The 24,540-nt window shown below is 39.9% G+C and overlaps 1 protein-coding gene across 3 annotated transcripts in view; it reads right to left on the bottom strand.

Annotated features, from left to right (window-relative positions):
* Positions 1-24,314, bottom strand: part of LOC121945863 (uncharacterized) — a 28,523-nt gene extending 4,209 nt beyond the window's left edge. Inside the window, exons 1-10 of one of the 3 annotated variants that reach the window (XM_088084210.1) lie at positions 24,093-24,314; positions 23,807-23,916; positions 23,566-23,710; positions 23,303-23,457; positions 21,388-21,500; positions 21,163-21,286; positions 19,810-19,902; positions 18,144-18,212; positions 11,367-11,420; positions 6,654-6,806 (exon numbers count right to left, since the gene is read on the bottom strand). In XM_088084210.1, coding sequence (XP_087940336.1) covers positions 6,654-6,806; positions 11,367-11,420; positions 18,144-18,212; positions 19,810-19,902; positions 21,163-21,286; positions 21,388-21,500; positions 23,303-23,457; positions 23,566-23,710; positions 23,807-23,916; positions 24,093-24,156 — 1,080 coding nt within the window. In that variant the 5' untranslated portion in view covers positions 24,157-24,314. Of the gene's footprint in view, positions 1-6,653; positions 6,807-11,366; positions 11,421-18,143; positions 18,213-19,809; positions 19,903-21,162; positions 21,287-21,387; positions 21,501-23,302; positions 23,458-23,565; positions 23,711-23,806; positions 23,920-24,092 lie in introns of all 3 variants that reach the window. The other 2 variants (XM_088084207.1, XM_088084208.1) reach the window with 2 other exon arrangements.
* Between the last annotated feature and the right edge of the window lie 226 nt (positions 24,315-24,540).

The following is a 24,540-nucleotide window of genomic DNA, read 5'->3' as shown; positions in this document are numbered from 1 at the left end:
ACCCAGGTCCAGTCACAAGGTCTGATACCGGGGGAGAGCTGACCCTCTCAGCCTCCTTAAAGCACCACACACACACACACACACACACACACACACACACACACACACACACACACACACACACACACACACACACACTTACAGGAGGGAAAAAAACACTGATTTTCATTCTGCCAATGTCACTCTAAAATGCCTGGAGATGTTTATCCACAACAGGCACTCTGAATAAAAGTTGGGTTTGCTTTACAATAGGCTTGGCTCAATACCCAGAATAATTGCACATTACAGCCTTGGGTAAAAGGTGGAGGGTGTCTTTCATAAGAGTTGCATAAGAGAAATAACGTTAGAAATTCAGTGAGCGTGTGCAGAAAAACCTGTATGTTCTACAATACTGAATGCTGTTTGGAAATTGTATTTCTACGTGGTGATATTTACTACGAATCAATAGCATAGTGTGTCTGCAGGATGGAATGTGATTATTCATTGTGATGCTTTCAGCTAGCTAAACAAACAGGAGCTATTCTTTACACATTCCGCACCGAACGCTGCTGAGATCAGCACCGCCGTCGCAAGAAACACAGGCATTTCTCATTTACAACAACCTATGTTTTCTCTTCTCACTTTCACGGCCGAGAGAGCTGCCTAGAGAGGGAGGGAGAGCGTATGTGTGTGTGTGTGTGTGTGTGTGTGTGTGTGTGTGTGTGTGTGTGTTTGTGTGTATGCGTGTGTGCCTATGTTATCATATAACTCTTTCATGGTCCACTTTGCTCTACTTTCAAGCCCTAAGTCACAACCCAGAGCACACTTGACCACCGCCATAAGAACTCGCAAACACACACTATATATTTTACACGTACACCGGAAGAGGTACGTGGACACATCTGTTCTCACTGTCAGCTTGCTATTGTTTTTAGCCATGCTAGCTCCATGGCTCTAGAGATGGCAAGGTTAGTGGGTCGGTCCAATGCTTTGGACCAAACTGAAATATCTCCATGCCTTTTGGATGAATGACTGGTGATCCCGACACTTTTTCCTCAGCACCACCACAAGGTTGACATCTATGTTTTTAAATTGAAATATCTCAACAGCAATCGGACGGATCTCAGTGAAATAACATGGAAACACTCATGGTGCCCTGAGGATAAATTCTAACAACCTCTGTGATCCCCTGACTTTTGCTTGAGCGCCATCATAATCTCAAAATTTTACATGTCCACGTACCGGCAAAACTAATGACAATCCCAATTAATCACAATTAGCCTCAGCTGTACTTTGTGTTTAGAGTTAATAGTAAATGTTGGCATGCTAACAAACTAAATTCAGAACATGGTAAATATTATGTCTGCTACCTGTTGAAATAACCAGTAATTTAGATTTTAAAGGGCGATTCCATTAAAATTCAAATTTTATTAAAATGACACATTTTTTAGCATCAAAATGCTATTTTCCCAAGCACTTACAAGAACATCTTCTCACATGACCTGCCATAGGTTTCTGCATGTATACATTGCTACACATGACCACCCTAACCTGCCTAATGTGCCTCTTTGTGACTGAGCCAAGCCTTCTTTGAGAATTGTGAGTTATCGATCTTTCAAATTAGCTATATTCTTCTAACCACCTAACTGGCACAGGAGCTAAGCAAAGTACTGCAAAGGACACCACATCAGTTCAATTTAGAAGGTCACACAAAACCACATACAAAAAAACCCAATGTGAGGCAGTGCTGGACATGCAACTCTTGTGTTCTGCGAGATAAAATTACTGTTTTTGTCAAAGGAGTCCAGCGGATAGATAACGGCTTTAGTTACCTGTCGGAAACGGCTGTCTGAGGGCAAGGTAAAGTGAAGAAAATATTCTAAATATAGTTTACACTTAAAACTGAAATGGATTCTATATACGTGACCACTGTCTACTGTAGGCCACTTGCTGACAATGGATAAGTGTCTCAAACAGCTTCACTTAAAAAAATCTGAACAAACCCTTTCAGTCAGTGTGATTATTATAGCACTCTAACCAGCGTGTCAGTTTTTTGCTGATGGCTGAGAGGGCATGTCAACTTGTAAAAACCCAAAAGTGAACACCAATGGAGATGCCCTTTCAGTCAATACTGTTCCTCACACTGTGTCACAGTGAGCCACAGTTAGTATAATGGATGTAAACAAGTAAACAAAGTCAATAGTCATTCATCTCAAAATAATCTTCCTCAGAGTACTGAGTAGACACAATGCAGCAGCAATCTATCCTGGTGGATTTGAGCTATAACTACATCACTCTCCTTTAAATAAAATATTTTCAAAAAGTCTTACTTCTTGCTACGCATATTGCGAATTTCAATGCCATTTGCTACTGAATGTTAACCCAAAAACTTGCAAACATCTAAACAGAGCACCCAATTTGAAACTTGTGAACTTCTCGGAGTTTCCAAACACAATGTGACATAAATCAACACAGCGGCACTCACAGTAAAGAAACTATTACAGAGAAGAGCTGGCAAGTTTGACTTCATGATAATGACAACGGCTCCAGTCCTTGGTAACAGAATTGAATAGGCCGATAGGCTTTAATACAAAACATAATTGCGTTCGCTTAAGGTGCACAATGCAGCGCGAGTGCTTCTGGGGCTATATGAGGTCGCACCCTGTTTATGGTCATTATATTGCAGCCTGCAGGGACTTTCTGCTCGATTTACAAGGCGAATGTGAAAATGTGCTGACACAAATACATTTTTCATTTCTTTCTCTACAGTTACTTAATTTCTTTGGATAAATAGTATATCCTGCATATATGTAGATTATCTGTAAGTGCAATCTTTTGTCCGATATGCAGCGGACAAAAGTGTAATAATAAGCACTAATGTACCCTTCAATCCTAAATTGATTCTTTTCCAGTCATTTCTTGATGGAAACCTTTTTCTACAACTTTTATTGCAGCATTAAGAGAGGCAAATTAAAGTAGGTGGTAAAAGCCTAATCACTCCATCATTGTTCACCTTCTGGTTCACATCTATGTTGAACTTCCCCTTTCATTTCACCTCTTCTTTCATTTCATTTCCCAAAGCCTTCATTCTCCCGGCTCCTTCTCCTGACCATTTTCCCCTCGTGCACTCCGTTTCTGGCTTTCTTTTGCTCGCTCAGACTCTCACCAAATGACCTTCCTGTCAAGGAGATAGATTCCTCTTCATACTTTTACATCTTATACTTGCAGTTGCGCACACACACACACACACACACACACACACACACACACACACACACAAACACACACACACACACACACAATTTTGGCAGAATAGTGCCAAAACCTTGCCCTCCTCTCAACTTCCCTCTGTATCCTCAATTCGGTTCTCCTCATCCCTCTCCACTCTCACTGTACAACTCTTCATTAGTAAGAGAGTGTTAATTAGATGAGTTGTTTTAGTACTCTCTCTGTCTCACTCTGCCAAACAAACACATACACATACCTCTCTATTGGCAAGGGTGTGACAGTGGTTGAGATCAGACCTTCTTGAGTGTGAACACAGCATGTCACTGAAGTCTCAAGAGGGCCGACCACAATCTCTCACACACACGCACACACATACACAACTTAACACTTCAGTCCTTCAGTCACATCCTTGGTAGGAAAAGGCATTAAAATTACATGAAGAGCACACCTTGAAGACCAACCCTGCCCACAATCCGTGCTCATGGGATACCCTTTCAGCCACATCAAATAGTAAAGCTTTTGACCTCTGTTTGCCCTATCTGCCTCTGAGCACACTCACGTACACACACACACACACACACGCACACGCACACACATATATAACACTGTCCTCTGTGCATACACTGCAGATCCTTCTTCAATCGCACCCTATCTGGCTGAGACTCAAATTCCATTTCACGTCCGGTTTACTATTGATTTTACCCTCGCCACTATTCACCAGCTACACCCCGTGCACCAACACAACCACACACACACATGCATACACACACCATCCAATCTGTTCCCTGCCTTGCCTCCCCTTTCATTCTCCCACTCCTGCTCACCTCCTACACTTCTTTCTTGTCCTCTCAGCCCATCTATTCCTCCCCATCACTCCTTTTTAAGAGTATCTCAGCTGAATGCAGTGTGTGTGTGTGTGTGTGTGTGTGTGTGTGTGTGTGTGTGTGTGTGTGTGTGCGCACGCGCATGAGTATCGATCACAGAAGAGATGAATAATGAAGACATTTCTTAACAAATAATTAAATATGCAAGTTGGCACACACAACCATAATTAAATATGTGCATCCACATAAGGTGCGCCTACGCATACCCGCCTGCTTTCTCTCACTGTCTCACGCGCACACCAACACACACTAATGCACACACACATGCACACACACTTAGCAAAGTCATAAAGTATGCAGAGAAGTGGACTGGCGCCAAAACAAGCCGTTGGGCTTTGAGGCCTCATTTCCATGTTGGAGCCCATTTTAACTAGCAGACTGACTCATCGTTAATAATTAACACTCACAGTGACGCTCCGAAACAAAGCTTTGATATAAACAAGGGAGAATCTCGACTACCCAATGTACAGATGCACACACATATGAGCAAGAACTCCGAACCAAGGAATTATGTGAACCGTAAGAGGGGGTCGTTTTCTCTCCACATTCCACCTCACCTTTTCAAGGTCTTCGTGCATTTACCGTCCACATTATTCTGTGCCTGTTGCTTCACTCATTCTACAAAGAAACAGCTATGCTGTTTACTTGTCACGCTCTGATGCCTAACCCAATTCTTTTGCCAGTCTTTCACCTTTTTATTCCCTTGATTTTTTATTCCTGTGCAAAATGGTTAAGTACTTAAGTCTCCCCATTTCTCAGTTCCATTATTTTCATTTTGTTTTTTTTTCCTTTATTAACTCTCACCACAAAGCTGGCAGCTCAAATCTATACGGGCCCTGTGCCTTTACTTTACACCCCACAGTTTCTGCCATTCTCCCTCTTGGCAGCTCAAAGCCCACCTCACTCCAGTGGATGCTGGTTAGACAGGCCTGTCACTATGCTGCTGGCCAGAGAGACAGACATCAATATATCGCCACTGTGCTGCCCCTACTCATCTGCAGAGGAACACGATGGGCTGGGAGAGGAGAAGGGAAGGTGTTGGGTGGGGAGGTGAAAAGGAGAGGAATCGTAGGTGGGGCCTGCCATCCCTCAGTATGTGCTGTCTGATTTACAAGCCTATTGGATTTTAGACTAACATGAATCACGGCCCCATAGAGGCATTGCTCCCTGACAGAATGACAGGATGAATGAGACACATCACTCCGACTGTGTAAGTGTGTGTGTGTGTGTGTGTGTGTGTGTGTGTGTGTGGGGATGGGAGAGAGGGGGTGCATTTAAACCTCTTTGAGATTGTACTAAAAGACATTTCTGAGGCAACAATGGAGCTTAGTCAGAATCCCCTTATGTTCACAGTACTGCATGTACTCCTTCTCTGACAAGAACCGGTTCTTAGGAGTCTTACCTATTGTGACAGTGTGCTGGAGGTAACTATCTGTACCCATGGTTGCTGCTCAGAATGATGGAAGAAGTATTCAAGTCCAGAACTCATTACAGTACCAATACTCCATTACAAACAAGAGTCAAGCATTCATTATTTTAGTTAAGTAAACGTACATAAGCTGTTATCAGAAATATGCACTTAAAGTATAAAAAGTAAAAGTACTCAATGCAGAAAATGGCCCCTATGAGTGTTACACCGTTAAATGTATCATTATCTTATTATTCCTCGTGCATTATTATATATGCAGCCAGAGGAAGGCAGGTTGAGGTAGAACTTTTTTTATACAGGGCTGCAACTGATCATATTTATTATGGATATACCTACTAATTATCTTCTGGATAAATCCATTGAAATATTTTTCAATAAAACGCAAGCAAATGGTGGTAATGCCCATTCCCAACTGACCAGTGCAAACCTCAAACTTATAGTTTCCTGTAATTTAAGTCAAATAGTCACAGAAGGTGAAACCATAAAATCTATGACATTTTTTCATTAAAAATACATTTAAGAAATATGGAGTAACCATCGTAATTAGATACAATAACCATCAGATAAATGGAGTGGATTGGAAAGTACAATATTTCCCACTGAAATGTAGTGAAATGGAATTATGAACTGGCCTGAAAAGGAAATACTTGAATACAAGTACTTAAAAATTGTACTTAAAGGTATACTATGCAGTTTTTTCCTTTGAAAAAGTGTATAGTATCATGTAAAAGTAATCCCTCTCAGCAGATGCAACAGCTTGCTCCACCAGTCAGTGAATCTGAGGTTGGCACTCACATAAACTGGCGAGCAGGGAGGAGGGGATGGGGATAAAGAGCGATGCTGAGTTGGCCTGTTTTCTTATTTAGTTAAAATGTTTAAGTATTAACTTTTTCATTATAACAAATGTAACATTCCTACAACAGTACAGTAGCTTGTGCTGTACAGTGTAGGGAGGAAACGCGTTCACATTTACAAGCAATTCTTGCGTGGCATACATTTGGGTACATTACTTGAGTAAATGTACCTAAGTACCAATCGTATTAACATAAAAGGTGAACCACAACTATACTATATCTGCGTCACAAAAAAGAGCAATCATTTGGTTTGTGGGAAGATTTTATGACCTGAATTACCTTCTTAGCACTGGTCAGATACGATCTGGCTGCCTCCTTCAACGCCTTCCACTCCTCTGTCTCCTCCTCTGTCACCTCTCTTCCTTCTCTTTCTTGCTGCTCTTTTGCCTTCTCAAACTGGAGATAGCACACCCAGCCGGAGAGATACCACACCTGGGAGGCAGAGAGAGAGAGAGCGATGGGCTGGGAGATGTTCTCTCCGACAGAGAGAAAGTGTTCTGCGTTGCAGTAAGTGAGCTGTGGCAAGGGAAACAGATTTGTAACCCTCACGGAGCACATCTGCATGAAATCCTACATCCTTCTTTGACAAACAGGTTTCACAGAAATAACATGGAATCACACAGATGCACATGCAATCCATCACTCACATCATGACTGTAAACCGGATCCAATCCTGACATAAACTGTACACATTTACAGCTGCTGCATGACAGTAAAGGTACATGTGCACATGCTGTAGTTTAATAATTCATTAAAACCTGACTTGTGACTCTTACCATCTGTTTCAACCAATTTGTATTTTTATCTTTCTACAATAAAAAATGTAATTACTCTGTTGAAACATATTCTTTAACACAATACAATAAAATGAAAAACAAACTCCTTCAGGCAAATATCTTGTTTGCATTTCAGATCATACTCACCTGTTGTGTTGTGTACAAATCCAGCCTTGCTATTAATTTGGAGGGTGAATATTGTTTAAAATTCTCTTAATCTAACTGTTAATTATTTCATTCTTCACATAGTTTTGCTTTGATAGAAACTGTGGAAGAGCAAGAGAACTGCAGATTCAAGCCCTGTCCCCGAATGCAGGACTAGTGGACTAACAAGGTAACTCTGCCTTGACTCTGAGTTTCTAGTTTCACCTTGGTGGCTGATTTTTTCAGCTACATCGCCATGGTAACTTCAGCTTCACACCATCCATATCTGCTCCAGAGCAGGATATGTTCAGGGCCTTAAAAGCAAACATGCAGAAACACCACCCCTCTTAGGAAATCAGCACTTTGGAAAAACAGCAGCATTATTCCCATGACCATGTTCTCACAACCTTGAATACACAAAAAAATGACAAAACATTTTTTTAAAAAAAAGCATTGTTGCTTAAAGGAGCAATGAATAGGATTAAGCGACATTAAACTGTAAGGATTGCAGACTGCAACTCACTGAAAGTTCTCGAGTGGCAAGCAAGACCTCCTGGTGAGGATTCCTCCAGAGTTTCTTTGTTCAGGAGGATTTTTAACAGCTGATTTATTTGCAGAGGTCTCTTCCTTCACAAACCAAATGGACCAGGTGATAAATCCAGTAAAAATACTGAATAAAGCAGTTTCACACACAAAAAAATCAGTGTTTTTCCAACAATTTGGCTCAGGCCTTCTAATTATGGTGGCTAATGAAAAATCGTGACAGGCCCTTTCTAGAGCCAGTTTGATTTGTCCGTTGTGGGTTACTATAAAAACATGGTGGTAGACATGGACAAGAATCCACTCCCAATGTAAATATTAACAGCTTATATTAAAGTAACAAAAACACAACGATTCTGGTGATTATATACTAAGGAAGACACACTTATTATATTTCATTTCTGCCAGTTTATCCCCTTAAATCCTCCACATGGGAGTTTAAAAACAGAAAAACATCCACACACATCAGTCTGTGTTATACTCACTTACTGAGTCAAGCTTTTGATTAAAGACTTTCCTCCAGCACCAAGGGGTTTCAATTGCCACATTTTCACAAACAATCTTATTTTAAACGCAGAGCTTTAGATCCATCAATGAGGCCAATGGCTATTTTTTAAACTCCTCAAAAGCCAATTTATACAACTTACCAAGAGCTGGATCAGACTGTGCAAACAGAAAATGACTAGATCAATCGCTGGGAAAACAATATAATGTCAGGAATAATAGATCATTATCTTGTGACACTCCAATGGGTTAGCGGTCTTTCATTGGATCATAGAAGAATATTTGCCAAAACAATTACATTTCACTCAAAACACAAAGCCAGTTTTACTAGTTCGATGTATTTGCAAGTATTTGGCATTTATTTAACCTATTCTGTTGCAAACGCACAGCCCTTAGCAAATTTCTGACACAAAATGTGTGAGCACTCAAGTCCAGAGATCACCGTGTTGAAGTTAGGTGTTTAAGGACCTCTTAACTGTCTGAATGACCTTAACTTGGCACCTCATGAAAATATGTTTAAAAAATTGCACATCATTAGATAATCCTGTTTCTCAACAGAGTTCAAACAGTGAGTGAGAACACGGAAACTCACCAAGAATAATCGTCTCTTTCTTTTCCATAATCACACGTTTTTTCCCCCATATAATTAAACACTCTGTGCTATGCTTGCTCTTCCACCTCTTAGCACAATCATGTTCAACTCTCAGTGAACCTGGAGGTAGGTGTGTGTGTGTGTGTGTGTGTGTGTGTGTGTGTGTGTGTGTGTCTCTCATCGAAGGCCAAAGATCACCCACCCACTGTTCTTCAAGCAACAAGACACAAATATTCACTTTATTCATTATTCATTGAGGGCAGAGGCAGTGGAGACCTGCACCTCTGCCAAATCAACCATTTAGCTAACAAACACATCAAGGCATACCACACTGAATTCAGAAATGCCGCTAAGCATGCTGAGTGGGAGGCTACCCCCTGCAGCCATACTTATCAGAACAACAGCAGCACTGGATAAGTGTAGTAATGTTGCAGAACCAGCAGTATGACATTTATATCACTGAAATTTTCTGTGAATGCAGAACCTAGAAAAAAAGGTGCTTTGTGTGTATACTATGTGTATATTCAGGAAAGAAAGAGTGAAATTGGGCCACTTCTATTCAACATTTTAACTTCTCCACAAATGAGAACCATCACATGTCTTCAAAACAGCTAGAACAAGGCGAGAAAATTCTTTACAGATGGTCCACTGTGAAATATTTGTGCATGTGGTAAAGACCAGTTTCCGTACTTGAAATTAAAACATGAGAAAGTTAGCTAATTAAGAACTTTAGAGAATCCACTCTACCCCTCCACAACCCCAGACAGAAGCACACATAATAAAATAAACGCTGTGTCTGTCAATCAAATCACTGGGACTATTGTCATTTCAAAGTGGAGGCACATCTTAGTTCCCATATGGTGCTGCTGAAGGAAGAACAAAAGCATCATGAATCAACTCAATACCTTTGAAACAAGATTTGCAAGGAACTAGCTCCGTTGTTTGTGCAGACTTAACACTTTATAAGTAATGCTCCAACTTTGAGATACGCAAGAGCAAGAAGACGGAGGCGAGAGCTAACAACTTATCTACTGCACTTAAGAGAGAAATAAGAAAGAGGGTAAAACAAAGAAGTGAAGAGAAAGGGGGAGAGGGAGAGGGAGAGAGAGAGAGAGAGAGAGAGAGAGAGAGAGAGGAGTGTCTATCATACACTTCTGACATCATTAATATGACTCGAGCAACATAACTGTGGTATGATCTGACAAAACACTTTCTGACCATTAGAGCTGGTGACTGTATGCATGTGTGATTGGCTGCAGGCCTGCTCAAATCGAGTGTTACAGCTGCAAGTCTCTGGAGCGAGTTTAAAAGTTCAGCCCCCCGATGACTGCTCTCAATCTGTCAGCTGAGGGGTGTGTGTGGGAGGCTGAGCCTGAGGGGGAGTGGGGGAGAGAGACACACTGCCGTGCTCTTCTATCTGACACTCAGTGGCACACCTTCACTTCATCTGCCACTGACAGTGGGGATTTGGAGCACACTGACAGCACATACTTCCTACTAAAGCACTGAAAATACTGCCATTTACGTCACTCTCTAATAAGCATTCAAGTTCTCAGTCATTCTCTGTGTGTGAGCAAGCAAGTGTTGGGAGCAAGTAATGCAAAAAGTGAGGGAGCGTGGACACTGCTGTGTGCACACACATGAACAGTGGCCCAGCAGAAGCAACTACGTGCGCAGGTTGAGCCCTTCTCCGTCCCACTGGGGTGATAAAATATTTGCCTTCAAGTTGGTCTATGGGTCCGAGGGCACATATAAAAATATATTACTTAATTGTGTGCCTTGATTAGTCATACATGCCCAAGGACAGATTTTGTTCAGATTTGGGGCTCAGCAACATGGCAAAAAATATGATCATGGTCATTTTTTTCCATATGGATCAATATCCATACATATAATTTGATCATGCTGCTAATTTAAAGACTACCTTGATAACAACTGAAAGCTTTAAAAGGTAAATTCAGTATTTTCAACCTGGATCATATTAACCCATGTTTCTGTGTCAAAGTAAATGATGAATGGGAACAATTTTTTTGAAATGTGGACTGGAAACAGGGTGCTGTAGAACTTGTGTGATAATCAAATCAAATCAAACACAATGGTGCTTTGTTACGGCTGACCTGAGTGTGTGCACACTCACTTCATTGATTGCATCTGTGACAGTTATCTAGTGCTCCTCTGATTGCCTGGCACCTGACATCAGCCTTAGTACATCAGTGAGCTGCCACTTGTTTTTACATGCACTGATGAGGACTGTGAGTTAGAATCAGTAGGCACTGAGACCCATTATTAACTCAGATTTTTGTCACATTTCCAGAGACAAAAGTTATTTGCATTTTGAGACCTGGTAATGAAAAATACCAAAATTTAAAGTTGAATGAAAGCTGACCGCCACGTTTTTTTCTTGAAAAAACAGCTGGGTCGTCATTTCATTGTTACCTGGACGACTTCATCATCCTCCTCCAGAAGACCCTCTAGCACATCTACCGCCATCTAATGCAGAGAAGTAGAGAGAGAGAAAAGAGGATTAAGAGACTGAAATGAGATTTGAAATTATCTTCAACACCATCAGAAATGTCATACAAGAAAATAACTTTTATGGTTGAAGAATTTCATCAGTACACACTCAAAGATACCGCATCATTCCATAGACAAGCAAGCATGCACAGACGGACAAATATGCTGTTATTGCAGTGTTGCGCATCTCCCCAGCGGTTCGATCAATCAGAGTGATCATAGGGTTTGATAAGTGTCTATGAGGTCAATGTCCCATACACAACACTGTCAATATCAACAAGACAACAGATGTGGCAGTCGATAGACACACTCACCAGTGCTTATCGTACAGTCAATAGTTACTTTGGCTGGACAGCCCTTTTAATCCATTTACAGACATTAACAGCCAATATATTCTAGGACACGTACCACTCCATCGGACACATAACGAATCTAAATATCACCCCGCCGACCCCTCCCTCTCCTTTTGAGGTCTAGAAGAAGTTTAATGCGAGGTGACCTTTGCCATAGAGCGTCACTGTCTGAGCCTGTTTCTGCGGGAAGTTTCTATTACAGAAAACAGACCTTGACTAAAGTAGGCTGTGTGTTTGTTTTGCTCTGCCTCTCTCTCCTTGTGGATTCTGCAGTTTTGTGTGTGTGTGTGTGTGTGTGTGTGTGTGTGTGTGTGTGTGTGTGTGTGTGTGAAGCCCCAGGTGATGATATATTGATTTTTGTCAACTTCAGGTTGGAGGCGACTGTTAGCCAATCACCCATGGTGAAGGGCAAGAATAAAAGACACGCACGCACCTGTGCACGCACTGACACACTGCCACAAAGTCAAACACCACAACAAAGCTACACACAACAGTGAGCACAACAAGCAGCACTTGTTTCTTGTTAAGACAGTCTTATTAGCTGGAGAGCTTCCTAATTTTTTTCCCCTCCCGCTCTTCGGAGCTCTCTTCTCTTTTCATTAAGCCTGTGCGCTTCCGGTGGCGATAAAGAGGTCAGTTGCCCGGGAAGACTGAGGGAGAGTCAGGTTAATTGAGAGTATCTCATTAAGAGTGTGCAAATGTGCATGTCAGGGAGTCAGTTGATTGATTGCCAGACCAATTATCAGCTAAAAAACCTATTGTCTTTAATTAATTAATGACTGATTAAAAATACACAAACAAAAACAACTAATCCCAGTTGATGATGAATGGATTCATGCCCAGCGTCAGAATTATCTACTTGACTTTCATTGTATCACACCAATGTGACAGGAACACACACACACACACACACACACACACACACACACACACACACACACACACACACATATATATATATATGCACACACACACAGTAATTTGAGCCATGCACTAGATATAAGAGATAGGAGTAAGGATCTGTCTGGGCATTAAACAACTGATAGAACAGGCAGTTTTGGAGCAACAAAAATAGAACAAGAGATATCTGGGAGCCAGGATAAGTGAGCAATGATAACCATTATATCGTCTCCAACTGCACTCTTTCCTAACTACACTGGTCAACCCAGGGGCGAGTGATTAAAGATTCAGAGATTCCTAAGCCGCTTCATGCTCTAAACAACAACAAGATTAATATTTCCGTGAAGATAAGGGGAAAAGAGCGGGTACTACAAGGAAAAAAAGTACAAAAATTGGAAGGAAGGGCACAAAAAAGTATCTTAATAAACAATGCAAAACTGGTCCATGAACAACACACAAACACACGGCAAAGACACTCTACATGTTGTCCTCTTTATTTCAAGACCTGTTAAAGATTTTTTTTTAAAAAAGCAGCACTCTGGGGAGGAACTCATTTATAATGGCCATTGTGTGTGTGTGCTGTTTGCGTGTGTGTGCGTGATCTTCAGGCAATTTTGTTTAACAGAATCATTTTACCGGAGCGCACAGCAGAGACAGGAGAAAGACAAATCACTTTACAAGCGAGGGCAAGCCGTATCTCTAACACACAGAGACCCATACAACACACACACACACACACACACACACACACACACACACACACACACACACACACACACACACACACACACACACACACACACACACACACAAACAGGGACGTCTACACTTAAGTAAATAAATCCTGGGGATGTCAGTGCTAACTGTACTTGCAAGTAACATTGGGAAGTACAAGCTGCTCTCCATCGTGAGCTACATTTTAAGAACAGAAATGTTCAAGGAATAACATGAAAGCAAACAAGAGTGACAACGACAAGCAGAGTAACTAACCATCAGCTGCTGTGACAACTACGGCGAACAGACACCTTAATGGCTGTCAGGGGAGGCCGTATGTCTGTTTGTCTGTCTGTCTGCTATGTGGCAAGTGGATTAGTGGTGGTGAGGGGTGATGATGATGGTAATATGTGTCTCTGACAGTGACAGTGGGAGAGCTGTGGTCTCTGAGGGCTTCATTGTTGCTACAAAACAAATCGGTTTTTCATTTAAAAATGAAGTCACAAAACAAGTAATTAAGCTTGGATTTAACGCTGCAAATATATCTATTTTTTATTTTCATTATCAAATACTATGTTCATAACTGACTGTTTGGTCTGTACAATGATACAGTGAGCAAATATTTCATTTCATTCATTTCAGTGAATAAATAAATTAAAGTGTTATTTTTAAAGTTCAGATTATGATTTTACAATATACACTTTAAAAAATATATCAAATGATAAGGGCAAAGCACAAACCCGAACAAGTTATATTTATTCTACAGTATGCTTAACAAAATTGTAAAAAAAAAAAAAAAAAATTAAAATTAAATAAAGACAGAATCATACACAAAATACTTTTTAAAAATATCAGAAAAATTAATCTCTGATTACATATTCACAGAAAATAATTTGCTCAAAATTCATCTGAATCATTTGTTTTACAGAAACGTCCAGCAGCTATTTCGTTCAATATTTGGGTTAACTGTACATATTATCAGCTGTTGTGGACCGTTTTTGTTATCATGAAATATGTAACTTAGTCAGGGGTTGTCAGTTTACTAAATGATCGAAAAGGGGTCCCTTAAAGGCATATGCACAATTTTCCTAAAGAACAATGTTTAGTCACTTGTGACCCACTAGAGGTGTGTGTCAGTGTATTTTTCTGCAGAGACTCTGCCTGTATTTTCCTTCTTTTTTTTTTATTTTCTGTGTTCAAGTCGTTTACAAGTGTGTACCTCCGCAGTTTTCAGGTCAAGTCTGGGCTTCATAAAAAGGTGGCGACCAGGTGCCAGGCTATAAGCAACAGACATCCAAGAGAAACAACACAGTAAAACTGCAAATATAGTGTGGTGATACCCTAAACGAGAGTGGCTTGGTTTTTCCTTTACTTTGGCTGACAAGCTTTTTTGCGAACACTAAAAGAAAATCCTATGTTTACCTTAAAGGAAAAATTGGGGAACCATTTGTTAAGTCCAACCAATAGCCCAAATCCAAAGAAATTCTGCTTAAAATTACAAAGTAAAAGCAGAAAATCCTTACATTGGAGAAGATGCAACCAGAGGACAGTTGTTGTTCTTGCTTGATAAATGACTTTAACTATTAACAGGGTATTAAAACTGTGGATGATTGACTGATTAATCAATTAATAATTTCAGCACGGATTTAGTTTATAAAAAATCAGAAACAATGTAAAAAATGCTCATCACAATTTACCCACAGCGATGCCTTCAAATTGTTGCTTTTCTCCGACCAACACTCTAAAACACAAAGATAGATAATTAACACTGATATTAAACAGAAAAGCAAAACATTCTTTCATTTCAGAGGCTGAAACCAGCATGTTTAGCCAGATGAATGAATAAAAACAATTTATCAATTATGAAAACTGATTTCAATTAAATTTCTATCCATCAACCAATCTATTAATTATGCAGTTGTTTCAGCAGTGGCTCAGAAATACTTACACAAAACATCAAACTGCTGGACAAAGATGTCTTCACAGTTGTCTCACTTATGCTGCTTTCAAGCACCCTACTACTAAATTTCCATTACAGCTACTGAAATCACAAACAAATTTGGCATCAATTCAAGTGTTTCTCCTCAAAAGCAATCAAAAGGAAAAAAAAGACCTTGACAAGCAATTTTTGGTGACTTTTTTCCCCTTCCAAATTAAGTGGCACAGATCCACGTCTTGTTGTGACAGAAGACTGACGAGAAGAGCGGCAGTGGTGAAATGTTTGTTTTCAAGAATTTATTAGCCCACAGGATTTTTTCTGTGCCAATTATTTACAAACTTTGCATGCACTGTATTATGTACTTGCGTCGCACTTGGCTCAGGCTCTTTGAAAGTACAAAACGCAATGCTTTTAACCATCTGTTGATGTCATGGTTTCTGTGCTCTTGGCCCTAAATTATTGGTAACTCAAGTATCATAAAATGACAACTTGCTAAGCCAAATTTACTTTTATGTTGAACTTTTAAAGCGCATAGCTTATGAGTTGAAATAAAGGCTGAAAAGATTTCCCTTAAACAGTTTTGGAGGTCAGGCTTTGTCAGATTTCGATTTATAAAAGTAATTTATTCAGCATTGATACTTTTATCATTTATGCACAAAACTTAACAAATTTGGGATTTTTATTACTATGCAGAGGCACCACACAGGCACTGAACTGAGGGCCAATCCTACTTTCAAGGAAAAAAAGCAGAGGTGCAATTTCAGATAGCAAAGGTTAAATGTTAAATGTGTGAGATTCTTGTTTGGACTGTCACCTAGTAAAGTCATCATAAAAGATAGATGCTTTCTTCCTACAATTAGGGTTGCAGCAGTATACTGTGAAACCACAGGCTGTGGTATGAAGATTAACAGGTATTATAATGTGAGCATTTGGTTGTCTACGACACTGAAAAAAAGACTGCGGCTGTGCATCTCTTTTTCTTCTCAGCTGCCTGTCAGACTGTTTATTCATTCTTCTCTTTAAAATATTGTTTCAAGTTTCAATTATAATAAAGTGTTTGTTCAATCAACAAAATAGTCTTTTCTGTTGTCATTCTGTTAAGGATCACTGTAACTGGAAAAATAAATAAATAATTATAATAATTATAATGATAACATTCATGAAAATCTAATATCATTGCAACCCTACCTACCATTGAAAGCCTTTGGGGAAAACACCAAATTTTGCAATTTAATCTGTCACCACCATGCTCAACATTGATTTTCTTTTCTCTCCAGTAACTATGGAGATAACGTAATACACCCAGATAGTTCGGCCAAAGTAATCACACTATTTTACCAAAAGCCAAATTTGTTCCGATTCAACTCAAACGACATAAAGGGTGGAATGTAAAAGCCTCAACTACATTCATCAGACAAAAAGCCTAATCTCCAACAGAGGCAGACAAATGCTTTTTGGCAAAGAACATGGAAGTTTTTCTGCCACTTTCTCTATTCTGAAAGGAACTGTCATTTACCAGAAATAGCCGTATACTCTGCGCAGCTACAGAAAACACACCAAAAAAATGCTTGAATGTGTTTTTGGCATATAGCCTATAGCCTATTAATCAAATTTCAAAAGCTCTGGCTCAGTTTGGAACACCAAACAAAAATATTCAATAGGGAAAAAATGCAGGCAAATTGTCGCACTCTGGCACACTACTAAGAAGGTAGCCTTCAAACCGATACAGACTGGAAGCACACAACTTTACACAGAGTTTAGTTGTGAATAGATTTATAGTCCACAGGGAGAGATAGTGAGCACAAAAATCAGTGAGTGTGTGTATGTGTGACAGAGTAGTAGAGGAAGGAAAGAGAAGAGAGGATGTTCCTATCAAATCCGGCTAAGTCCCAGTCTGGGAGAGACGGACAGAAAACAGCTTGCTTCTACTCCAGTTCCATCCTTAAGCTCAATTTCCGTCAGAAACTTCCACATAAGTGATGGCAAAAAGCAAATATGACTAGCTTTGTGCATGGCTGTGTATATGCATACAGCAAAATAAAGCACTCAGAATGTGTGCAGTTTGTGTTACGGGCTTGATGACACCAACAGGAGGATGAAGACAAACGACATGTCAGAAACTGTGGACCGAGACGTTGTCATTTTACAGATACACCTGACAGCCCATCTCCCCCACACTCACACATCCACACACCCACACACACGCAAACACACACACGCACACACACACAGATATAAATGCAGCTCAGTCGTTTGGGATTGAGCGGGGAAAAAAGGACACTGTTCTCATTTCCTGTCAGTAATAACCATAAACCACTCAACAAGAGTGACTCCAAATTAATCACTAGATCACAACAGAAAATAGCTGAACTGCTGTTGGTGTGGCAGTAATCACAGAAAATGACTTCAAGCGTTAATGACTGTTAGGGGTTTTAGCGCTGAACTGAAGGCAGTGAGCCACTAAAATCAAGGCCATTAATACTGGAAATTGATGAGTGATCTGGAAGTGCGCCGTATCACAGATATGGCAGCAATTCATCAGACTAGAGCTTCCACATCCCTCCTCCCCTGTGCGCCCCCTTACCCCTGTCCCTCTCTGTAAATACCACTCTTCAATTATTGACACTGAACTCTGGAGGGGATAAAGACCAGCCATGGCCTTCCCACCTTCAGTGCTATTCACTAGAAAGGAAAGCACACATGCGCACAAACATACATACAAATGCCACACCGCCTTAGCTCCCACCATGACACGGACAAACAACAGCAGAGTGCACCAGCACGACATTTTACCTCGTATTCCTCGGACTCGATCAGCAGTTTGGCTGTGGTTACGCGAGATTCATACGGGGGCATGTTATTCTGGAAAAAAAAAAAAGACAATTCGGTCACCTTTTACGGTGTTTACACAAGCATAGTTCTTCCTTTGTCTGATAATAACGCGATTCAATTTCAAGGTAGAAAACATTCTGTGGCTACGTGGCTGTTAATCACAGTGAAAGTGTGGGCAGGCTGAGCTCAGATCAGCCTGCTCCCGAAGATAAGAGTCATAACAGAAGTGCCACTGGGAGTTTTGCCTCAAATCACCATCCTATCCCCTCTTATATCACATTTGCTCAGTATTTGAATGTCAGGTGTCATTTATCTGTTATTTAAAAATAGGGCTGTAAAATGTATTAAATTGTAATCAGGGTTTAACACGTTTCTTTGTGCTGCCGCCACAAATACATTTTCTATTTTGGAGCTAAACTGTTTATCAGGAGTTCTGTTGAAATATATATATACTGTTTGGTTATTTATTGCATCACACTCTCGGAGCGCAGAGCATACTCTGGGAATAGACAGAGCAGCAGAACGTCCCGCATACTGAAAGTGAAACTTGTCTTTTCGTTCCGCTGAGGTTTGCATTCACTCGCAGCAGCTGCTCCTCTCATCCATGGATCTGATGTGATCGTCTCTAAGGATTGACAGTTCAATAATCCATGAAACGAGTCACAAGCTCCTACTGAGGAAAAAAACAACTTATGAAGTTCCGCAAAAACTTCTGAATTCAGAGCAGGAACTATACAAAGTGGACACAGGCACTTAAATTAAAAAAAGAAAGTTTGTCTGCTACACCACACATACACTTCTATTCTGTGGGAAACACTGATGATCGCGAGCAGGTTTTTGTCTTCCCTTAATTAAATGAACATGATCGACTGTTTTATAAATGTTTGAAATGGGTGCTTCTCTAATAAACAGTGTTCTCTCTTGGTTGCATTCTTTGATGGCATATTTATTTTTAGTTAACCTATATTTTGGGCAGAATTTTGCTTCAAAGAGGTGCACTAAATTCAGGTGAAGAAGAACCTTATTTTAAGTATTTCTTTTTCATGCAAAGGTTTGTTAATTAGCAGGAATGCAGTACAACATGGAATTAAAAGCTCTGGGTTTCTTTGTTTTTTGTTAAAGTGCAAAAATAATATCTGTCCCTAAGATCGCTGAATATTCGTGATAAATAATTGTGATCATATTGTCATTTTTGCCACAATGGTGCAGCCCTATTTAGAACCCGTCCTTACTTTGACATCACAGCCGCTCCTTTCCCTTCCAAACTCCCTGTAGTAATTTGCTTACTTATCCTTGTACACTTTCTTGGTTGTGCCTTGTGCTTTCATATCTGCTCTCTCTTTACACACGTGTACGCACGCATGCACGCGCACACACACACACACACACACACACACACACACACACACACACACACAGGTTTGCAAAGTATTTGTTCCATCTTTTATTTTTTATTATCCCTCGTTTCATTATCTCTTACTTTTTATCTCTACTGGTGTCCTTATGTTTGTGCTCACTGCAAAGCACACTGTGACAATCCCGTTAGTTGAAAGTGCTTTATAAATAAACTGGATTCTTATGAGCGTTGGTTGCTGTCAGAGAAACACTAAGCACAGCTCCAACTCACCTGCATATCTTCCTCTATGCTGGAAGAAGCTGCACTCTGTTTCTGGGCAGGAAGCCATGATCCAACACTCTTCAACAGGTATTCTTTGCCTTCCTGAAGAAAAAATGCATATATGTTTAAATTCACAGGTGTATGTATGACCATACTGCTAAACACACATATATAGACATGGATTAAGACACACAAATTCACTAAAAGGAAAATAATTCAAGTTTAAATCCCCTTTTCAGCCTGAATTCTGCTATAGATGTCAATGACCTTTTGATTAATATCGGGTCAGTGTTAGTCTTCTTCTTCTAAATCATGACCAGAGTATTCCAAAACAGACTGTTGCTGGATGTGGGGTGCTACAAAGTGTGACTGGAGCCAGCCTGACCCCTACAGCTCACAGCTAGTATTACAGATCCACTTCAGCTCTACTGAATCTCATTTCCCTCAGTTTGGTGATGAAGGAGCATGAAGAAATTTTTTTGAAGATAGTTTGCTTTCATTTTCTCAGGTTTGAAATATCCACCGCTGGCACCTTTCCGATACAAAGGAGGTGTCTTGATTTTCATTTGTGGCCTCACAGAAAAGAAAAATCACATGAAAAGGAAAAATGCCTTTCCATTAACAATGCACTGGTTGCTCCGAATAATCCACAGATGGTGCTGTGAACAATTTTCACCATATTTTTTTTAAGTTATGTATGAAATGGTTTCCAGGAAACAGTGAAAGATGTTTTTTACGCCTGAAATATGAAATCCCAGGCTTGGGGCATATTTTATATTACAACATAAAAGAGTTGTTAATGGATCAAAATCATGTGTTTTATTTAACTAAAAGACACATTAGTGATCTCAAGAGGTCAGAGGTCTTACCGCTTAAATTTCTTGCAAAATAGTACTTGTGGTAGAGAGAGAAATGTTTTGCCTTGAATGACGTCTAACTGTTATAACAGCTGGTAAAGCAGCAACACTTTAAAAATATCTTGGAAATAAATACATTTTGAATAACAGTAAAAACAGAGAAAATATAATAAAGACATTATTCCAAACTCACTGTCAGATGCTTCATGCTGCAAAGTTCTTGCATCTTTTTCAAATTTTGGCTTCACTCTCATCTCTTTCTCATTTATCAGATGACTATATGACCTCAATGATCTGCCGAGTAATTAACATTCCTATCGGCATGACCCGTCTCTGTGTGCGCGTGTTAATGCAAGTGTCCATCTGCTGATTAATGGCATACAATTCAATTTGCTCAGAATAATTAACTCAGCAGATTCCTGCTTTAATGTGGTGATAACTCATCCTGAGTGCGTGTGTGTGTGTGTGTGTGTGTGTGTGTGTGTGTGTGTGTGTGTGGACTGACCTGGTTTCTCTCTGTACTGAACAGGTAACTTGCCATGAGCTGTAGAGCCTCAGGGTTGTCATGGTGATACTGTAATGCTCTCTCAATAAACTCTCTGCACTTGTCTGCAGCTCCCTCCTCCATGCTGCACACACACACAGAAAGCCAAATCTCAGCTCATTATCAAACCAGTAACTTGAAATGGGGTTATAAATGTCAGGAGTGTGCCTCTGTGTGCTCCAGTACCAGAGGTCTGTTAGGTAAATCTCAGCGATGGAGCAGTATGCTACACAAACATCTTTGGCTGTGGGGAGCTCAGCATCGTCATCTGGTTGGGCAGCAGCTGCGGCTTGAGCCTGCTTAAAGAACAGAGGGCAGATGTTTTAAAGGGGGGCCAAAAGATCTTTTAAATATACTTAATCAAAAGATAGTGTAAATGGTATGAATTATTTTTTTAATGATTAAATTATCCAATTAAGGGAAACAATGTACAACTTCCCAGAGAATCTCCTGAGTTGTATAGAGGTCATTTTGACATGTCACAGCAGGCAAAGCGCAGGTGGAAATAATCACATTAATGGTGGCTGATTTCCATTTAGCTGCTTTGGTTTCAGGGTCATGGTGGTGTCCATGCTGGCTCACTGTCACAGCTTACAGAGACACTTGAATAGAATGGAGCCATTGTTAATGTTATTAGTAACAGCTGTGCTTTTCCTTCAATGACAAGCCAAAATGTCTGTTGTAAAAAAGGCCTTTAAAGATTTGGATTATACTGAATAGCCCGTGCCTTTTTCTTGTTATACATAACACACACTCTGAAAATAATAAAGAGGCTGTCGAGTCAAACATTTTAATGCTATTATATGAATATTGTGAGAAAAGTTAATTAAATTGACACCAACAATGAACACGACATAATGTAAGTTAGACAACTTGTTAATTCATTAGAAAAAAACAAGACACCGACAGATTCATTTAACATCTGAAATATGTCCTATTATATTTTCTCCTTTGCCTTATCAGTTTGATTCCTGTGTAACAGCAATTATGCTAAAATATTCTCTTGATGCTTACTTAAGTAATGAATTAGGCATAAGTCTTGGGTAACATGGGAAACAAAAAAGTAGCCAAAATCAAAAGTTCTAAAATAATCCTCTGGACATATCAAACCTCTTTATCAGTCCAGTGCTATAACTGGTCAACAAAAGAAATTTAGACAATGTCTCCAGTGTGTGAAAAAACAAGTTCTCGGATGCAAAGTCCTTTCATAGCTATGTCCATAATAACAGGAGAACTGGGATCAAATGTTTGGTCTTCTTTTGACAGTACTCAAACTCCACACAAGTCAAGACTATTTTGATGACTCTTGGAGCTTCTGAGGATTCAAGTTAACTCCAGATTACTGAGCATCAACTCCTGTCCTATGGCATACCTAATGCAGAAAAACTCATTCTGATGTTCTGCAAAAGAAATAGAAACACTGTCACTCAAACAAAGGCAGACTGCATTAACAAATACTTTGGGGAGGATCAGATTATGTGGCAAGGACAAGCTCAAGGAATTTAAAAAAAAACCTGGAAGCCAATACTTTTGCATTTTGAAGGGACATACAGCAGGGTTATGTTGTGCAGCTTGTGAGAGGGAGTGAGAGGCTTATGTTAAGAATTTGTTCTGCCTGTGTATCTGTGTGGTATTTTGTTATGTATTTGCATGTGTTTTGTATACGTTGTTATTTTTTGTGGTATTCTATTACATTGCTATGCCTGAATAACATGATGTTGCTTTAAATTAAAAACATTTTAAGCAAAAAGAGGTACAGAAGTGCAAATTACCTTTAATCTATATGTGATTAGTAGCATTTTTAAGAAATAAAGTTATGATTCACAGCTGGCTGTAACACTTAATGTAATAACTATGTGCCAAGTATGTCCACTGCCATGTCATCAGTGTATTAATATTCAGTTGAACTGACACAGCTCAATAGATGGATAGATAGATAGATAGATAGATTATGTACTGATCAACAGCACCCTCTTGTGAAGATTAATACCATTACACTAGTATTAAGCCTTGGTTGCAAAAGCATTGTCCCTGGCTGATGCAGTATGTATACCTCGGTAAACCACTGTGGGAATGTGAGTGTGTATGGGGCTGCACTCACTGTGGTCTGTGCTTGTTTGTCCAGTGCAGACAGCAGGACTTGTATTCCTTTAGTGTAGTAGTCCACAGCTTCCTGGCCTGTGTGGATTTGTCCCAGGTACATGTATTTACTGTGGCCTACATCTGGACTCAGCTCCACTGCACGCAGAAAAGCTTAGAGATAATTGGTCAAGGACTCTTCTCAATTAGCATAGGAATATAACTGTTTCAGTTACTGACATGCACACAATGAGAGAGAGAGGAAGCCATCCTAAAAGGATATTTCTTTAGATTTCTGTATGTCTCCTAGTTCAGAGCAGATGTGTCCCAGCATATCTAGAGCTTGCAGGTTGGTGGACTCCACATCCAGGGCTCGCTGACAGAAAAGGCCAGCCATCTCAAAGTCAAAACTGTCCATGTATTCCTCTGTCTGGACAACAGATGACCAAATTACATAACAAACAAACAGTAGATTTAATAAGACATTTAAAAGGCATGACAAATCTGAATATCTTGTCAAAGTTACCTTTTCTAGTAGCTGCTGAACAGAGTACTTCTCAGCTGTCTTCTTCTTGGCTTTTTCATGCATTCTTACTTTCATCCTTTCTTGAGGTGACAGCCCAACAATACCTGCATCTTCTGGGGTTAAATAAACAGAGATTCAGCATTGGTTTTGTCTAATTTTGTCGAGTTGAGTTGAAATCAAAGCACAGCCGGCTAATTTCGATTTTGACGAACAGTTAGCTGTCTGAGATGTTGATGTAACATACTGTAAATAACTAGCAAAATGTTAAATCAGTGATCAACATAACTGTTTGGACGGTTGTCTTTTCTCTTCGGCTTGTTCTTCTTTTTGCCCTTTGTTTGCCCTCCCATGGTGGCGAAAAATACTCCCTATATTTTCACAATTTCTGTCCTCAAAACAGACTTTTCTCCCAAGCGTGAACCTTCATACACGCGTGGAAAGTGTAGTGGAGCTAAAGGTGTGCAGTGCGCATGCTCTGAGCGGTGACTAGGTGGCTGCTACGGAGAGTTGTAGAGGACAAAACATGAACGGTTCTGGAAATACATTCTTTACATTGGAGCACAGAAATTAGGACATTTATACGGTCTGCCATTGCAAAAAAAAAACATGTGTTTTGAATGTAAGCTTTAACAATAACGGAACCTTTAACTTTTACAAATTGAATTTTCTGTCTCCAAGGTTCTGATTCCTAAAGGCGGGCTTTAAATGAATTAAACAGTACCCTGTTAGAAGGC

The sequence above is a fragment of the Plectropomus leopardus genome, chromosome 11 (genome assembly GCF_026936395.1).
Source record: "Plectropomus leopardus strain MGB_pleo_1.0 chromosome 11, ASM2693639v1, whole genome shotgun sequence".
Lineage (NCBI taxonomy): Eukaryota > Metazoa > Chordata > Actinopteri > Perciformes > Serranidae > Plectropomus > Plectropomus leopardus.
This window is presented reverse-complemented; position numbering and strand designations above follow the sequence as displayed.